Source organism: Halichoerus grypus, chromosome 2 (genome assembly GCF_964656455.1).
Source record: "Halichoerus grypus chromosome 2, mHalGry1.hap1.1, whole genome shotgun sequence".
In the NCBI taxonomy this organism is placed as follows: Eukaryota; Metazoa; Chordata; class Mammalia; order Carnivora; family Phocidae; genus Halichoerus; species Halichoerus grypus.
Window position 1 is genome coordinate 207644054 of NC_135713.1, and position 17717 is coordinate 207661770.

At 55.1% G+C, this 17717-nt stretch overlaps 1 protein-coding gene across 6 annotated transcripts in view; it reads left to right on the top strand.

Moving 5' to 3' along the window:
* RPTOR (regulatory associated protein of MTOR complex 1) overlaps positions 1-17717 on the top strand; it is a 335570-nt gene that overhangs the window by 216345 nt on the left and 101508 nt on the right. For all 6 annotated transcript variants that reach the window (XM_078066239.1, XM_078066240.1, XM_078066235.1 and 3 more), the window contains 3 exons: positions 3274-3374; positions 3928-4072; positions 16706-16781. In XM_078066239.1, coding sequence (XP_077922365.1) covers positions 3274-3374; positions 3928-4072; positions 16706-16781 — 322 coding nt within the window. The remainder of the gene's footprint in view (positions 1-3273; positions 3375-3927; positions 4073-16705; positions 16782-17717) is intronic.

Sequence of the window (17717 nt, forward strand, 5' to 3'; positions counted from 1 at the left end):
AAAGGGGGGGTGAAGGCAAGCAACGCTTCCCTTAGGCCACCTTGCTGGAAGGCCTGTTGTGCGACATGGCCCAGCCTCTGGTGGATGCACCTCTGGGGTTTTAGTCCAGTGAAGATGCTGCACCCAGGATGGCATGTGAGTCCAAAATCTGAAATCTAGTTCTGAATAGGTTTGTTTTTGATGTTGAACAGATTAATGTTTGTGTAGTCAAGAACTTGGCCGGCACAGAGGGAAGGCCTGTACTGTTCCTGACAGGAGCATCATTGTTCGGGGTGGGGGCTGGCCACATGCGGTCATCTCAGGATGGGGGCCCACACCACTAGAGAGGGGAACAGGTGACTTCAGCTGGGGGCTTGAGTGTGGTGTCCGTCTACCTTGAGGCAGATCCAGCTCGTGGGCAGCCAGGCGGCCAACCAGGGCTCCGAGGTGGACACCAAGGCCCCAGCCCCCCACCCTGCCCCCTGGTTGGCAGAGCGCCATGCATGTTGTCACATGTGGATGCTGGGAGGGGACATGAAAGCCCCACCTTCGGTACTTTTCCTGGACTCTACCCCGCGCGTCCCTTTCTGGACTGGCTCAAATGTCTCTCTGTATTTCTCTCTAATAAACCATAATCACAAGTGTAACAGCTTTCACTGAGCTCTGAGAGTCCTTCGTGGTTTTGGGAACCCGTGGAAGTTGGTGTCAGAGTTGAGGACATGCCCTCCACCTTGTGGTTTGGCGAACTCTGAATACATTAACAGAGAACCCGTGACGCGACACCATAGATCACCGTTTTCTCAAGTGCTTGCTCCTTGCACACTTCAGCTGTTGTGTGTCTGCTGGTCCTAGACAGCAGGGCCTCAGCCTCTGAATGCGGCCCTTCAGGTGCGCTGCGTTCTGTCCCCGAACCACCCCGTGGAGAGGGCAGGCGGTGCCTTCAGCAAGAGTGAAAGGTGCAGTGTTACTGCTGAATGTTGCTGCTGGTGAGCTTGTGAATAATCTTATTTAAAAAGGTTTCGGGGGCGCCTGGGTGGCTCAGTTGGTTAAGCGACTGCCTTCGGCTCAGGTCATGATCCTGGAGTCCCGGGATCGAGCCCCGCATCGGGCTCCCTGCTCAGCGGGAAGTCTGCTTCTCCCTCTGACCCTCCCCACCTCATGCTCTTTCTCTCTCTCTCAAATAAATAAATAATATCTTAAAAAAAAATAAAAAATAAATAAATAAATAAAAAGGTTTCGGTGCATGTGTTCCTTCCCAGATGCAGGACCCAAGCCATGAGCTAATCTGTCTGGGCTCCATGCCCACCCTCTGGCCCTCACAAAGCCCCCTCCCCCCCCCGTCATCCCATAGTGCCATGTTCCTTCTGGGGCAGTGACCCAGGTGTCTGCACTGGCACTTGTGGGCCGAGAAGGAGGACGCTGGTCACATGCCTTCCTGCACTGTTTGCTTGGATTTCATCAATATTTTCTCTCGGGAGGTGCACGCCGTGCTCGCCTCGCTGCTGCTTGTTGAGGGTTGGGGTGTTTGCTGTGCTGTGCTTTGCTGCTCACAGATCTTGCCTTCCTGGTCCAGGGCCGAGGGCAGTCCACCTGGCCACCTGGCATGTGCTCTCCTTTTGCAAGAGCGTGGGGTGGAGAAAGGAACAGCCCTGCAGGATGAGAAAGGGAGACAGTCCTGTTGTCCTTGTGCCAAGTGTTTGCCTGGAGACCTTGACTTCTCTTAAGTGGTGGGAATCCTTAGAGATGCCCAACACACAGAGCCAGTAAAAACTATTGGGACCCTTGGATGGCTCAGCCGGTTGAGTGTCCGACTCTTGGTTTCGGCTCAGGTCATGATCTCAGGGTCCTGGGATCGAGCCCCATGTCTGCTTGAGATTCTTTCTCTCTCTCTTCCCCCCCCCACCCCTCCCCTCTCTCTCTAAAATAAATAAAATCTAATTTAAAGAAAACATTCTCTCCCTCTGCCCCCGCTCACACTCTCTCCCTAAATAAACCCTACTTTCTAAGTCAGCCATGCCAGGGCCAGTAGCTTGACTGTGTTTGCAACAGCCTTTCAGTTTAAACAAACTGGAGTCTTCCTGTTGACATACAATTTTTTTTTGTTTGGGAAATTTTTTTCAAGACTTCGGACTATTTGAACAATAATGCTGTTTTCAAATATTTTGCTGATCCCTCTTTTTTTTTTCGTGTCCTATCACTAAGCCTACTTGAGGAAATAAGAAGAATTTTTTTATTCCTGAAGGAAAAGGCATTTGGTGGAAGGAAGGAGCACACATGTTGCCATCATATGAGGAAGCTTGCGCCGCTCAGCGGTGCCTGTTACGGAGGCAGGCCGCTTGAGCCTCATTCATGCAAAGATGGTGCCATGAAATGGGCTACTATGCTGGAAATTATTAATCTGTTAACTCTTACAAAGAGCAGGAATCACACTTTAGTCTCTGAGCCAAATTACTGTGAACATTTTCCTTTTGGGAGATAAAAACAAGAGTTTCCTGTCAGATCTAATTGTGTTACATGCAGAGCCGAGGCCGCTGCACGGCCCGCACAAGCACACCTCCGGGCTCTGCCGGACTTGGTCTCCCTCTGGGTGTGGACTCGGCCCACTCCCTCACCTCCTCGGGTGCGGCCGTGCTGCGGTGTCACCTTCTCAGCGAGGCCCCCCCTCACCTCCGCCTGTCGCACGCCGCCTGGACCCCGCCCCTCCCACCGCGCTCTCTGTGGGCTTTGTCTCTGTGCCCTTCCAGCTGTGCTTGGTTACCGGCTTCTTGTCTGTCCTCCCCAGTGGACCGTGAGCCCCACCCACTACATGCCAGCGCTAGAAAAGCACTTGGCCCTAGAGTAGGTGCTCAGAGATTTGATGAGTGAACAGAAGGTAAGTTGACCTCAGAGGACGAGCTCTCCTTCCACAGCAGTCCGGTTGAAAGTGCAGCCTGGAGCCACGGGGCCGGGCGGGATGTGGAATGGAAGAATGGCCCGGGTTCCTCTGTAGCAGATGCCAGGGGCTGCCCTTTGGGCCCTTCCACACCCATCTCTTGTACGCAAAAACCACAAGAGTGGTGTGTGGAGCCACAGGGTCTGTTCCATACATCTGGGGTACCCGAGGGGAGGGAGGTGAGGATGGAGAATGCGCTCTAAGAGGTGGGGCTGTTCTCCCAGCGGCAAGCCTCCCCTGCCTCTGCTCCGAGCTTTTTGTCTCCCTCGCCTCTTTTCTTTCCACCATCTCCTCTCTCCACCCGTCTGCAGTAGCCGGGACTCTCTGGATGGTCACTAATGAAAGCACACCGTGTCTCCTAGGATTCCCGGCCGGCTGAATGACCGGAGGACCCCTCTGGGAGAACTGAACTGGATCTTCACGGCAATCACAGACACCATCGCGTGGAATGTGCTCCCTCGGGGTGAGGTTCCCCGGGCCGGGCAGGGGCAGGGGAGGGCTGCTGCCTTGCAGTTGGGAGATGCTGGCCCTTGGAATGAGGGAGGCGAAACGGAAGCAAGGAGGTCTTGTCAGTGAGGAAAGCTGAGGGGGCAGGAGGAGGAGGAGGAGGCAAGAGCCTCTGGAGGTTTCCGTGAGTCACCACGGGTCAGGCACCACGAACAGTGTGGACACTAAGCCCCACCTGAGCTTTCACTCCGACATTCGTGTATTCTTTTCTAGGTGGACTCAGGACTCACTTTTCTTCATAAAAATTGGCATGACGATCCAGATTTTTTAAAACCAGATTTCTTAAAACCAGCTATTATGAGACTTGTTGTATTTTTTTCATTAATGACTGGCTGGGGTTTGGTGTTTGTACTTAATGCATGTGAATGTGTGTGTATCACCAATGGGAAAAGTGCCTATTAGGCCAACCTGCTTGTAAAAAATTCTGATGGAGGTAAATTTGTGTATTTGGCTTTAAACGCTAGACGTGAGTCACTGAAGATACCTTTTTCTGTTTTATCTACCCTCAGATCTCTTCCAAAAGCTCTTCAGACAGGACCTGTTGGTGGCTAGTCTGTTTCGAAATTTTCTCCTGGCAGAAAGGATCATGAGGTCCTATAACTGCACCCCCGTCAGCAGCCCACGCCTGCCCCCCACTTACATGCACGCAATGTGGTAAGTGTCCTGGCCAGGCCGTACCCAACGATGCGACGTTCTCTAAATGGCTTGGTTTCTGTCCATCTCTACGGTAGGACAAGTTTAATGGAATTACGTGAAACAAAATAGGAAGACTTGCCACCAACTTGGTGACCCAAGTGGTGTTAACAAGTAGGTAAAGTCCTCTTTAAAGCTTTCAGCAAATGGGAAACGTGTCTCCTTCGGGGCGCAGGTGCCTTGGAGGGTCTTTGAAGATGGAGCTGGACAAGCACGCCCAGATGTAACCGATCCTGTAACTCGGGGCAGGAGAGGCTCGTACGTGAGCTTCTAACCCTGCAGGGACCAGTACTGAGAGGAGAAACTGCCGGCGGGGTTATGAAGTATGTCAGATTTCTCCACCTGATTAAGACTGTTGGATTCGTGACCAGCTAACGTGTATGCTTACGTCACAGAAGCACACACACGTGCACACACCGCACACGGGTGAGGTCTTCATGACCATTGACCATAGTTCCCCCAAATGGGACTGTTGCTGCTTATGCTCCTAGTAAGAGTGGTAACAAGGGTACGACTGTGAATCGTCTTTAATTCGTGTATTGTATCGGAAGGCGTCGGTTCCTTCCTGTTTCCTCGTTTTTGTACCACGAGCAGTTTGGAGCAGTACGAAAACGGGGTGATAGCAGAGGAGAAGTGAGTCTGAGTTGTGTCCGTCCATGGGAGAAACCCTAATGCAGATATTTTAAAAACAGCATATCACTCATGGTGTATTTTCATGGCCAGGCTTATTTCCGCTAGTGATTTTTTTTTTTTAATATGTGCATGACCGCTTTCCCCCGACACTGAAAACCTGGAGAACTAACGACAGGTTTGTGGACTCACTGCCCTCCTCCACTGAAGGGAAATCGGGAAGGAATATTCTCCTCTGTGAGGTAAATTGGGGCGTGCTGTGCTGGGCAGAGCAGCAGACTATACACAGAGAATTGGAACATGCATCATCCGCACCTGCTTCCAGAGTTTATAGAGTAAAGCAGCGCGGCCGTGGGAGGCACAGGCCAGGACAGAATCACTGTGCGTTAAGGATGTCGTGTGCGCACAGAATGGTGGAGCGCAGTTCTGCTCCCGCTGCTCCACGGGCCGGAATTGGGAGGGTGCTCGAAGCCCTTCCTGGTACGTAGAGTGAATCATTAGAGTAAAGACCGACGTTTCTGGAAGATTGGATCCTCAAAACAGCCTTCTCCCTTAAGAAAAGTGATGTCTTGAATCCTGTCTCCTTCTTCTGAACCAGGTTTTTATAAAACATTTATTATTTAAAAAAGGGAAGAAAAGGGAAAAAAAACCACATGGGGTCAGTGCCACGTGTGGTCTTGGGAGGAAAACTGGGGAAGCCATAGGAAATGGGCACCAAACCAGCTGCCCAGTGACATGCCCTCCAGGCCACAGGGCCCCGTGGGCCGAGCGGGTTCCTTGTGAGATGGAGATGTGAGTGGGCGCAAGGCACCGACTGTCAGAGGGAAGTGGCCTGCGTCCTCCTGTCCCCTTCTACCCGAGCCCTAGCACAGCTCCCCAGTGTGTTCCTGTTAGCGCACGCGTCTCTGGCCGTAGAAGCGCCTCCTGTAAGATAGGCTCAGTGGCATGGAGTAAAAACCCCGTCGTGCTAGAGAAGATGGCAAAGACCAGGACCAGAGCAGTGAGCAGACCGCATGGACGGAGCCGGAGTGAGGGTGGCCGGGGAAGGAGGCAGGTGCAGACGGCCAGCCTCCACTCATCTTCACTGGTACCTTTCCCCAGGATTGGCCTCTTAGCATGTTTCTGAACTTGGGAGCTTGTGTAAGAACTGCTTAAGGTCCAGAATTTAGACGTGATCGTGATCCCGCCATCACTGTTAAGGATACCTTTTCTTGCTGGCGCCAAAGGCTGGGAATATGGCCCTTTCTCCTGCGAAGTTAGCTCCTGTGAATCTCATAAAGCATGTGTATTTATGTGTTGTGCACAGAAACGTGAATGATACAGCGATCCACAGAGGCCCAGGTGAAGGTGGGGAGAGCCTCGCGGTATTCTGAGGCAGGTGGCATGCTAGCAGCCATCTCTGTACACCCGCGCTGTCCCCCTCTCTTGGTCTGGCCTCCCTGAGCACTTCAGGCCCCTGTGCGGCTAGAACATACCCTGAAGCCTGGGGTCTCGAAGCTCACTCAGCCTTCACAGTCCCCCATCGTGCGGAGCGCCGTCTGGCCTGCTGCCCTCCTGCTCCCTGTCAGGTGGATTCCAGCTGTGGCAGGTTGGACTCGTACCAGAGCTGGTGCTTGGCACCAGGTGCTGTTGGGGAGTGCTCCCAGACCAGACCTGGCATGGGAGGCGGCAGGGTTGGGCGGAGAGGAAAGTCAACCAGCAGCACGGTCTCGGCGGCCCCACTGAGCCGACCCTTGACCCTGTGCCACTCGGAGGGTGGGGTGACCCTTCAGAACAGTTCTCGGCCAACAGAGGGCCATGCCGCTGTGCTGGGCTCCCGCTATCTTATGGGTCCTTTCTGAGAGGCGGAAGCGTGAAGTGGAATTGGGTCTCCACGAGGCCTCCAACTTCCTGTCTCCTGTCCAGCCTGTTTCCTTAAAGCACATGCTCTTTCCTCATCCAGAAAAATGAGCCTCTTTCCAGTTGGTTCTATGGCGCTTGTCACCAGAACCTACGAGGTCTGTCACAGGGACCACAGGATGGTCCAGCTCCCACCAGCTGCTGGGAGTGAATTTTGTTCACATGAGCGTGTCCTTAGAAGTCAGATTGTGACAGTGCCATCCCAGTGCTCCCAAGCTGAGGACAGACGCCGCCCTGCCGCCTTGTGATCGTCCCATGGAAGGAGTCCCTCCAGCGGGAAAAAAGGGAGGGGATAGCGATACACCTCCTCTCTCGCCCTCCCTCCTCCTTACTCTCCAGCCTGTTTTGCTGTGCGTTATGGTCTTTCCATAACGTAGTTCAGTAGACATTTTTGGAGGAAAGATTTAAGGTAAAAGCAAGCCAGGGAGGAGAAGCGTAAGCACTCCTTGGTGGCTGCCGACGGTGGGCCTCACTGTCTCCAGCAGCTCTGGGCCCCAGTATGGAGGACCCTGTGGACCGGCTGCGGCTGGTGGGTTTGGTTTTCCCTTCATGGCCAAGGGAACTTAGGTGCTTTGGATTTTTTTTCCTTTTCTCTTTGAACCCGAACCTTAAGTATGTATCTTGTGTACCCTTCTGGTGTTTCACGTGAAAGGAAGAAGCCATTTTGTCCGCTCTCCACCTGCTGGGAAGGGACAGGTGAGGCGTCCGTGGCTCCCACTGAACTCAGGCTTAGCACAGGAAGGGTGACTGAAAGCCAGAGCCCCTGTGCCAAAATGAAAGGGAACACAGGAACCAGCCGACAAACTAAATGCATGTTGTGAGAAAGCCTGTTGGCTGTTTCTCCAACGGATGCATTCTTCTATTTAGAAATAGAAATCCTGCAGTCTGAAGAAGAGTCACGGAGTATATTCATTACCTGTTGCTGAACAGCCACACTCCTGCACGTTGTGTGGCTTAAAGCACACATCGTTATGATGTTTCTGTGGGGCAGGGGGCTGGTCTGCTGGGGGTCTCACCAGGCTGCAAGGACCCACAGTCCCTGCCACGTGGAGTCCCCTGTGTGCCTCGAGCCTCCTCAGCCAGCAAGGGCACGGCAGTCTTACACGCTGTGACATAGCATTGGGGACAGCGTCCCCTTTGCTGAATTTTGTTGGAAGTCAGTCCCAGGCCCGTCCGAGGGGCGCCCGGGAGGCAGGCATCCTGGCGGCCACTGTCAGAGTCTGCAACATGAGCAGCATTTTACTGCAGGCAGACAGCCGGAGAGTCAGTGGGAATTATGCGCAGAAGGCAGGGTGTGGGCGGGTGACAGGATGGTGTGCCGTGGTCTTTACTGAGGCAGAGACACAGACAAGTCACAGCAGAAGATCAAAAGGTGCTGGATATAAAAATAATCACACCAGTGACGTCCTGTGGGTCATATGTTGTAAATGCTTTCCATGTACTAAGTCATGCCCCTCACGACAGACATGTTATTGCCAACAGCCCCATTTTGCAGGTGAGCACGTGAGACGCAGGGAGGTGAGCAAGTAGCCACACGGTGGGCCCGGCCACGACCGACGGGCAGTGCAGGCCCAGATGGCTGTGCGCGGACTCGTCAGTACGTATGTGTACATGCACGCAGGCTTCTAGATGTGTGACAGGGACGTGGGTAGACACCGGGTAGTCACAGTGTCTCCGTCATCTGGCAGGAAGCTGTCATGGTGGAGGAGTGGCCCTGGGCCCTGCTGGGTGAGGCAGGGCGGCTGGATTCCACCAGAAGGACCTTGCTGCCCAAATCCCTACTGTAGTTCACGTTCAGCTCAGTCCCCTCCCGTGCCGGGGTTCAGCCAGCCTCACCTGCATGGACAGAGCTCTGGGCCTCTTCCTTCAGCTGGACATTGGAAGTGGCCCGGCATCAGCAACCATTCTGGAATCTGATTTGTCTTGCCGTGTCCTACCCATGAATGCCTTGGAACCACCCGACCCTGCACCTCTGCCCTCGGTCGTGGCCTTGCTGGCCTCAGGCTCCCTGGTCCCTGCCCCTACCTGTGCCATCCACTTTGCATCCTCCTGTCCCAGCTCAGGAGGGTGATTCGGCAGGTGCTGAGGAAAAACCAAGGAACATGAGACATTCTGAAAGATTTTGACAAATCCATTTGTCAGAATTTTAGCTGTAAAAGGGAGAAATGGGACTAACCCTGGTACCTAACAGAGCAGGTGTGTAATTAAGGTACGTGTACTTGAAAGAGCGTAAGCAATCTTAAAATTATGTTTGTGGAAATTATTTACTAGTAGGCAAAACGTGTTAGGTGACAAGAGCAGACCCCAAGCTGTAGCAACAACAGCATCCCATCCCCGTTATGATATATATCGTGCTCAGAGAAAAAGAACAGAGTGGCGACCTGGGGCCGGGCGAGCGGTGGGGCGCCTGGGCCTTGGAGCCGAGGGCAGGCTCTCCATTTTAAAGGTCGGCAGATAATTGCTTTTGTAATTTAAAGTCTGCATGTAGATTTCTTTTAAGCTTTTGAGACACCAAAAGCTGTTTTTTTAACAAGTGAGTCATTATGATTAAGGCATTATTTGTCAAAATACAAAACTGGAGGTAGAAGAAATTGTTGAGTACTTCTTTGCAGAAAACATGTGTGACTAGTAGAATCCCTTAAGGTTTGGTGCTGGGACTTGGTCTCACTTGATATGTTTCAAATGTTGTGACAAGAGCTGATTAAAATTCCAAGTTGGAAATCATTCACACACATTAGACTCAGTCCCGAGTTTGTACGGCAAATAGGATTTTCCTTGAAACAGCCCATTGTGTGGATAGCTTGCACCCCTGCCAAGCACAGGGCACTAGGTGGGCCTCATAAAGGTTTTAAAAAGCCATTCTAGAAAAGTATGAAATAATGCCCGAATGTCTATTGACTGTCAGGTCCTGGGGACCCAGCCTGGGAAAGACCAGCACAGCCTTTGTCGTCATGGAGCTTGAACACAGCTGAGGAGCACTTGTAAAGAAAAGCCTTTCTGTGGAGGGATGGGCCCTGGTCAGAAGGAGGCTGGGGGCTCCTTGGCCCTGTGCCCTCAGCAGAACCCAAGAGGCTCCTGGTACCAGAGCAAGACAGCCTGGTGGGCAGCTTCCCCACAAAGCTTCCAGTCTGCCCGCACCAGCCCTGCCTGGGAGCTCTGAGTCCTGACTCACCTCCCCGTACCTGTAGACGTCCTGGCCTGGTCGAGCAGCCCGTGTCCAGTGCAAGTGCGAGTGTCCTGTCTGAGCCCGAGGAGATGGAGGTGGGCAAAGCCCCATGGTGCACTGGGTTTAGATGTGGAGACACCCAAACATCAAAAATGCAGTCTCGCCCCAAAGGGGATTGCAGCCTAGAGAAGGGGGTTGTTACACAGTGCGTGTGCTGCAAGGAAGAGCGCCCACGGCTCACAGAAGCAGGAGGACACGCAGACGGTGGAATGCTGGGCCACATCCTGCAGGCGAGAGGAGGGGTGTGGTTGGGAGAGCCGAGAAGTGGAACGCCCCTGGAGCAGGGGGCAGGGGTATGGCTGTGGCCGGAGCTGCAGAGAATGAGCCTCATGTGCTTGTGGCGAGCGGGGCGGGCCAGGAGCCAGGACCCCGGCCGATGATGCGGGAGGAATGGCGTCAGAAGCGGCTGGGATTGAGCAGCATGTTGCGCTGGGGTCCTGGCCGTGGCGGTGTGGCTTGATGTGAGGAGCCGGATTTCAGAGTGTTTTATCTGCTGAGTTGGACAGGGCTTGGTGACCGATTACATCCAGGGTATGAAGGACAGGCTGGACAGTGGGACCTCTCCAGGGCTCTGCCTGGAAAGTGCTGCCCGTGACCAACCCCGAGAGCAGGCCCACGGGCGGCGGGAGGTGCTGGAGCGAGCTCCGCGGTGAGCCTGCTGGGCGTGCGTCCAGCAGACCCCGGAAGTGCGAAGGTTCAGGGCAGTTCACGTGCAGGTGACAGTGTGAGTGGTTGACGTTTGTTGAGCACCGACTAAGTGCCAGGCCCTTCGCCGGGTGTTTAGCGCGCATTATCTTACTAATCCTTGACAGTCTGGCAACAGAGCTCCTTTTCTCAGCTTAGTGCGCGAGGGAACGGGCTCGGGAGGCAGGTGTGGCGTGTCCGGAGCCACTGTCCCTTCCTGGCCAAGAGGGACGACTTGGCATCTCCAAAGCGGGGGGCTCCTCCGTGAGGGCGTGTGGTGGGACAGGAAGCCGCAGCGTGGGCGGTGCTGGACAGGCCGGAGGGGACTGTGGGTGAGTGACCCATCAGGCCGTGTCGAGAGAGGGGACGTGGACTGCCCGGGTTCGTGTCCGTCCCCTGCACAGGGCCCCTCGCACCAGCAGCACACGCAGACTCCGGTCGGAAGGGCCCTGGTGTGCCAGCTGCTGCCTGTGGGAGGAGAACCTCGTCAGGGGCGTGGACCATAGAAGGATGGCTTTGCAGGAAACATGCAGCGGGGCACAGAGTGGCCCGACTCCCGAGAGTGCATTCTCTGTTGGGGCAGAATTCGGGGGCAGTGAGCCTTGAAGGGCTTCAGGCAGCAGGAGTGTCCTTGTGCCCGGTCTGCTCCGGTGGCCGACCCTGAAGGGTGTCTGTCGGTCCTGTGGGACAGCGATGAGGGGCGGGAGGGCCATTGGTCTCGCCGGGTGCTGACGGCAGGGCTGCATCGTTGGCACTCAGCCCCAGTGCTGCTCCTGATGGCAGTTTGAGCCCACAGTAACTTTTTAAAGAGTAGCCATAAATTCATATTTTCACTTACAACTTCCTTATTTTAAAATGTAGATAGCCAGGGGCGCCTGGGTGGCTCCGCTGGTTAAGCATCTAACTCTTGATTTTGGCTCAGGTCAGGATCTCAGGGTCGTGAGATCGAGCCCCGTGGGGAGCTCTGCGCTCAGCGGGGAGTGTGCTTGGGATTTTCTCTCCCTCTCCCCTGCCTGCCCCCTGCACACGTGCACATGTGTTCTCTATTTCTCTCACATAAATAAGTAAATCTAAACACATACATACGTAGGTACGTATGTCCATAGCCAGTACAGTACTTTGAAAAAACTGTTTGAGGACCAGACCAAACCCACGGGGGACCCATTGCAGCCCGCTAGGGACACTTCGGGAGACCACGACCATGGATTCCCTTGGGGTAGAAGTGGGAATTCAGCACCTTGGTGCCCCCGGGCCCTTGAAGCCTGGTAGCCATGTGGTGGGGAAGCATCCATGGTGGTGCCGCCGGCCCACGTCTTGGCATGACGGCCTGCACTCTCCTTCCATGAGCCCATCCTGCTTCACTGTGCGCATCCAAGGGTCCTCTCCAATTGGAATCTTTTTTTGAAAGGCTTGAGACCATGGCTTCCTATCCTGATATGCTGAGAAATGCCGTGTAAGTAAAACTACAGGGTTCTCTTACAGAAATCAGTGGTGATGAGATTTCCAAGGAGGAGAGTCATGTGCGTACGACACACGTTTCCTCCAGATGGGGTTTTCCTAACGACAGTGCCAGCATGAGTCTGTGGCCAAAGAGTAAACATTAGTCAATCCCATTAAATGCTGAAAATTATACCATTAACCGGCTTTGATAAGGAGCTGAATGTGAAATCAGGCTGTAGATTTCAAGAAGGAGATGCTTGTAGGAACACAATGAAGCAGTAATGGCCAGAAAGGTCGTCTGGTGGATCAGTTGCCCTCGGCGCCTGGCGGCCTCTCCCAGTGCAGGCCCTCCTGGCTCCCGCGTCTGTGCCGAGGCAGCACCGTGGTCCTGGGTTCCTGGATGAGCAGCTGGCCTGCCATGGGACCCACCACGCTGGCGCTCCCTCCCGTCACTGCCACCAAAGCACGTGGAGACACGGGTTTCTGGCCGGGGCAAATTCCTTGAGCACACACAGAATTCAAGGGGATTCACTGAGTGGTAAATAGACCCCACCACCCCCCACGTTAGGAGTGATGCCAGTTTTTAAAATGGTTTTCCCAAGTTCTCTGTCAAAAGTGACCCAAGTCCTAGTCCCCTTGTATTGACTGGCTTTAATGTCCACCTGTGGCTTTCCCATGGGGCCATTTTGGACGAGCCTTGCTCTCCGTTCACACCAGGGGCAGCTAGAACACCCACACAGACAGTCTTTGCTTCCCAGGGGAGTGTCCATGGTGACAAAGTCTTGATCCCATACACAACTCGCCCACACACTAAAAAACCGACGCGCATAAAGGTGGGAAGAGAGCATGAAGGTCAGGCTTGCGTGTTTCCTCTCTCTTTCCGGGGCTTGGGGGAAGTGTTTGTCTGCACTTGCATTTCCCAGACATGGGGTGTCAGCCCTGCTTTGGCTCCGGTTCCTGCGTGTGCTAAGATGGTTTCTAAGTAGATGAGCACAGGCGTGCTTTCTGGACGGTCCCGGTGTTCCAGATGAATTTAGCAGGAAGGCTTCGAGTTCAGCCATGCTACCACAGTGTAGATCTAGGGGGTAGGAAACCACCTGAGATGGTGATAATCTTTATTTCTTTATAAAATCAAAGTCAGTGGTCAGAAATACGGGGTATAAATACCAGGTCAGGCAATGATGTGGGGCCTGCAGCCTCACCCCTGCTGACACACTGACTCGGCTGCAGTGGGAAGCCTCCTCCCCCTCCCCTGCCGGAGGACAGAGCTAGTGGTTGAAATACAGGTTAGTTGGCAATGCAGAATCCAGTGGCTTCGTGAGGGAGAGTCTCTTTCCACGTAGCCTGAGTGTGAGCTGCCAGGACCCGGGCTTCCGGCTGCCCCGCAGTGGCTCCCCGTGGGCAGAGCTCGTTTCTGCTGTCGCCTGGTGGCTGTTTCTCATGCACCTCAGCCAGGGAGGCGGGGAACGCCCCGGGTGGCAGGTGTCTGGCTCACACTCCTGTCCATACAGGAAGTGAGGGAACAGGCGGTGGGATCAGGTGCAGAGGTGGGAGAACATGAGGCCCAGACACCAAGAAGGTCGTGCTCAGCTGTGCTCAGGTTCTGCCGAGGCAACTGGGTGCTCGCTGCTTGCGTGGGCTTACAGCAGAGCTGGTTTGGTGACAAAACACATGAAAACAGTGCCCCTTGCTCCTTCTCCCCCTCCTTGTAAATAGGCCAGAGCTGTGCGTTCCCAGGGAGCCCACAGCCAAGGCTATTGGAGAGAGTGCCTGCAATAAATAACGTGCCGTCCAGTTATACAGTCCTTGGGTGGTGATGGAGAGGTTGAATTTTGAGCAGGGGAAAGAAGGGAACAAAGCCGAGCAGAAATTGAGGTTAAGACACAAAGTAATCTACATTTGCACTTTACTTCAGGCGGGGCGCTAATGATGAAGCGCTCGGCGTGGGCTCCTGTTGAATTTTTGATGTGAAGCCATCAGGGACTCGTTCTCCTTCACTTTCGATTTCTGCAGGTCCCGAAACCTCGCCTCTCTCCACAGTAATAACCTGTGCTTTCCGTTCCCGTCGAGGGCGCCTCTCCCGCTGAGCGATGGCTGCAGATGGAGGCCGCGCAATCTTGGAAGGCTCTTCTGCCAGCCCACTCCTTGGGCGGCTGCCATCAGAGGCCCGTTTCCTGAAAACCCGAGCTCTTGCCTGCACGGCACGTTTTCCGGGCAGTGACTCATCGAGCAGCCCACAGCGCAGGGAGCCACTGCTCCACACTGCCGGGATCGGATCAGCTGGTCAGGCTGTCGCCGCGCGCCCCCCCCCCCCCCCCGCCGTGCCAGTGTGGCCGCTTCGTGGGCAGTGGGAAGTGTGAATGCAGACACCCTCCCGGGTTGGCGCTTGCCGGGGCGCCAGAGCGCACGGAGCCTGGCAGCCCACCGCCACGGCCTCAGGCTTCCCAGGACTCACGTTCCCACTCTCCCTGAGTGAGAACCCGAATTAAGACTCCACATTCATTTTGATCTTACCCTAGAAAATGCAGCCGGCTTTAGCCAACTGATAGGACACTGGCAGAGAGCGCCACTGTGCTGCTGGGCTTTCGTGGGAGCTCAGGTCCCCTGAGTGGACCTTTCCCCTCGTAAGCACCAACAGCCAGAGGCCTGGAGAGGGTCACCGGCCTGCTGCAGCTCCACGTGCACTGGTCATCACATTTGACTGTCCGGTTTCCGTAGGTCTTCGATGTTCTCCCGAGTGCTGCCATCTTCAGCACCATGGGCCAAGTCCCTTTTCTCTCTCACTCACACAGCTGTGTCCCTCTCTCCACGGCCCTGAGCGGCTTCTCTGCCTCGCTCTCGGCTCCGGGGCTCCCTGCCATGTTCGCAGCCCCCAGGGTCCCTGTGCACAAATGAAACATCCTGGGTGCTTGAGGACTCACTTCCGGGAGCTGTCAGGCTGGCCAGTGCTGTCGCAGAGCACACTCTCGGAAGGACTGTCAGCCCTCGCGGCCCCCCCCCCCCCCCCCCCCCCCCCGGCCCTGATGGGGCTCCACGGGGCTTTCACTCTCTGGAGGGAGGGAGCCGGCATCAGGAGACCGCCTGGCGGCCTCTCCCAGTGCAGCCTGGTTCCCCCAATACTCTGTCCAGAACACCCAGCCAGGACCATGGACAGCTGCCGGGGGTGGGGGCCTTTTCGGGGTAGGATTCTTCCTGCCTCGTGATCTTGGTGAGCTGGGGCTGAGAGAGGGCAGGGCGCTGGCTATCTAGGCACAGTTCCCAGGCATGCCCATAGCGCTGTAGCTGACTGCTGGGGCCCAGAGCCAGGCTTCGCAGCCAGCGCCCTGGACACCCCCCTGCGCCCACTTCACACTTCCCCTGCCCCCAGCTTGTACACACTTTCTTCCAACTCCTGAAGTTTAAAGTTTTTATTTGATTAAAGTCAAGGAATTTTTATAGGGTTTAATTGCAGTAATTGACTCTGCTTCTGTCTAACAAAGAGCAGATATCTCCCTCAACGCTGCTGAAGAACCATTTCGCCTGCAGCCTGGGCACTTATTGAGCATCTGGGAACTATTTATTGCCTGTTCTTTGAGGCACTTTTGATTACGCGCTGATTGCCTCTTAATTAGATTGGTGGGGGAAGGGCGTGCTTGTTCAGAGGGGCCGGTCGGGAAAACTGGAATATATTCCATGTATTTCAATAATGACGGAGAGCCCTCTAGGCTTTTGTTTGTCTTACACATTTCCTGTGTTTCTGGTTGTTTACATTTTTCATTCCCAGTGTGGTCGTCTCTGGGGATGTGGAGAAACGGGGCCGCCAGTCTCATAAACAGTAGGTGGAATCCCACCTCTCCGGAACTTCCCTGGGAGGAGAGGCGGCTGTGCTGAAAACCAGATCCGCGTGCTGATCCCCACTTTGTCTCCATGAGGAAGGGAAGGGGCAGAGCAGGGGCGAAGGAACCCCTGTGTCCCCAGTGTCCATGCTTCCATCCGTGGCTGTAGAGAGAGGGAGGTGATCATCTGCATCAGTTTAGAACTAACACTGAACGCTATGAGCATCCCTTGTTGATCGGGGCCCCACCAGGGCGCCTGCTACCCCAGGTCTCCCAAGGACCCGGGGAGCTGGGGCCACATGCGCCGGAGCCAGGCCAGCAGGTGCTCTCGCCATGTACGTGTTTTGAGCCTTGAGAAACCGGTGGAGAGGTGGCCAGGGTCACACAGGGGAGAGACTTGCTATCCCCTCAAATAAGCACTGCCGGCCTCGTCCCCGAGAGGCTCGCGTGGGCACAGGTCCAGGCCCTGCGCTGGGCAGGGTGGTGGTGCAGGGCCAGTCCTGACTCTGGGCGGGGGGACGCTCAGGACGGGGGGTCCACAGACGGACCCGCCTCCTTCTGGCACCACACTGGCCGTTCCTGATGAAGCAGCGTGGGGTATTTGTGCCCCTGCCACTGTCCAGCCACCGCGGGGCCATGGCTGCTCCGTGGGCGTGGGCAGCCTGTGGCCATCAAGTGCGGGGCTGAAGCTACAGTGAAAGTGAGGCGAGTCCCTTTAGTTTTCCCAAGCTCTTCTCATGTAAATTTGAAGAGAACCAATGTTAAATAAACAAATGGCTCTAGCGGGCTTCCAGATGTCTTCCTGCTTCTCCTGAGGACCCGCGGCCATGGCGCTCCGCCCAGACGCAACCAGGGCCTCTCCCGGAGAAGCGGTCAGTAAGGCCTCTGTTCTCTCCGCAGGCAAGCCTGGGACCTTGCCGTCGACATTTGCCTCTCTCAGCTGCCAACCATCATCGAGGAAGGCACTGCATTTCGGGTGAGTCCGAGAAGGGCATCCGTGTGGTCCACCAGGGGGGCTCTGTCCCTGGGCCCCTGGTCTGCAGAGCCCCCAGGGTGCTGGGTTGTCAGATTTCCTTTACCCGCCGGGGGAAAGGTGCCGTTAGCGGAAGTTTGAAAGATTGCATCAACCAGGGGTTCAAGATTTTGAAATGGTGAGCTCTCAAGAAATGTTCTCTCTTAAAGTGATGTTCTTGTCAATCTGCTTTTCTTAATGCACGCTCCCTGACCCCATGTTCCAGGCTCTGCCTTTTAACTGGAATGGATTATGGGTTTCCCAAAACTCCTGACTAGAACCTGAGGGTGTAAAGCTCAGCACTGAGGGAACATCTGGTCCCCAGGCCTCTCAGGGGACTGACTCACCAAGGGTCGCACAGCCCCTCACCAAGAGTCACCCTTGCTTCATCTGCTTCCCGGCCTCTGTGTTTTCATTCAGGATTCATGTATCGAGTCTGAGTGCATGTGCACCAGACCCAGCCCCTCCCTCAAGGGCCCTGAGGAAGGAGGAGGGTCACTCACGTCTGCGCACATGCACCTTCTGACCCCAAGGGTCAGGGAGGCTTCCAGGTCTGGGAGGTCCAGGGCAGCAGAGCAAAGTGAGTGCTCTAGGCCATGGAGGGTGGGGCTGGAGGGTCAGAGCCACTGGCTTTCTCTACCCACACCTTCATCTCTGACCCCACCCAAGACTACAGGGGCAGGCTCGCTCCCCAGTGCCTCAGTTTCCTCGTTTTACAGGGGAATCAGGGTGGTTTGCAATTAAAGGGGCATAGGAGAACTAAAGGAGTTCATACAGGCTGAGTGCTCAGGTCAGGCATGGGGTGTGGGGGGTACACGTATGTGTGTGCGTGTGTGTACCTCTGTGGGGTGTCTGTACATGTGCTCGTGTGTGTGCGTGTGTACATGTGTGCATATCTGT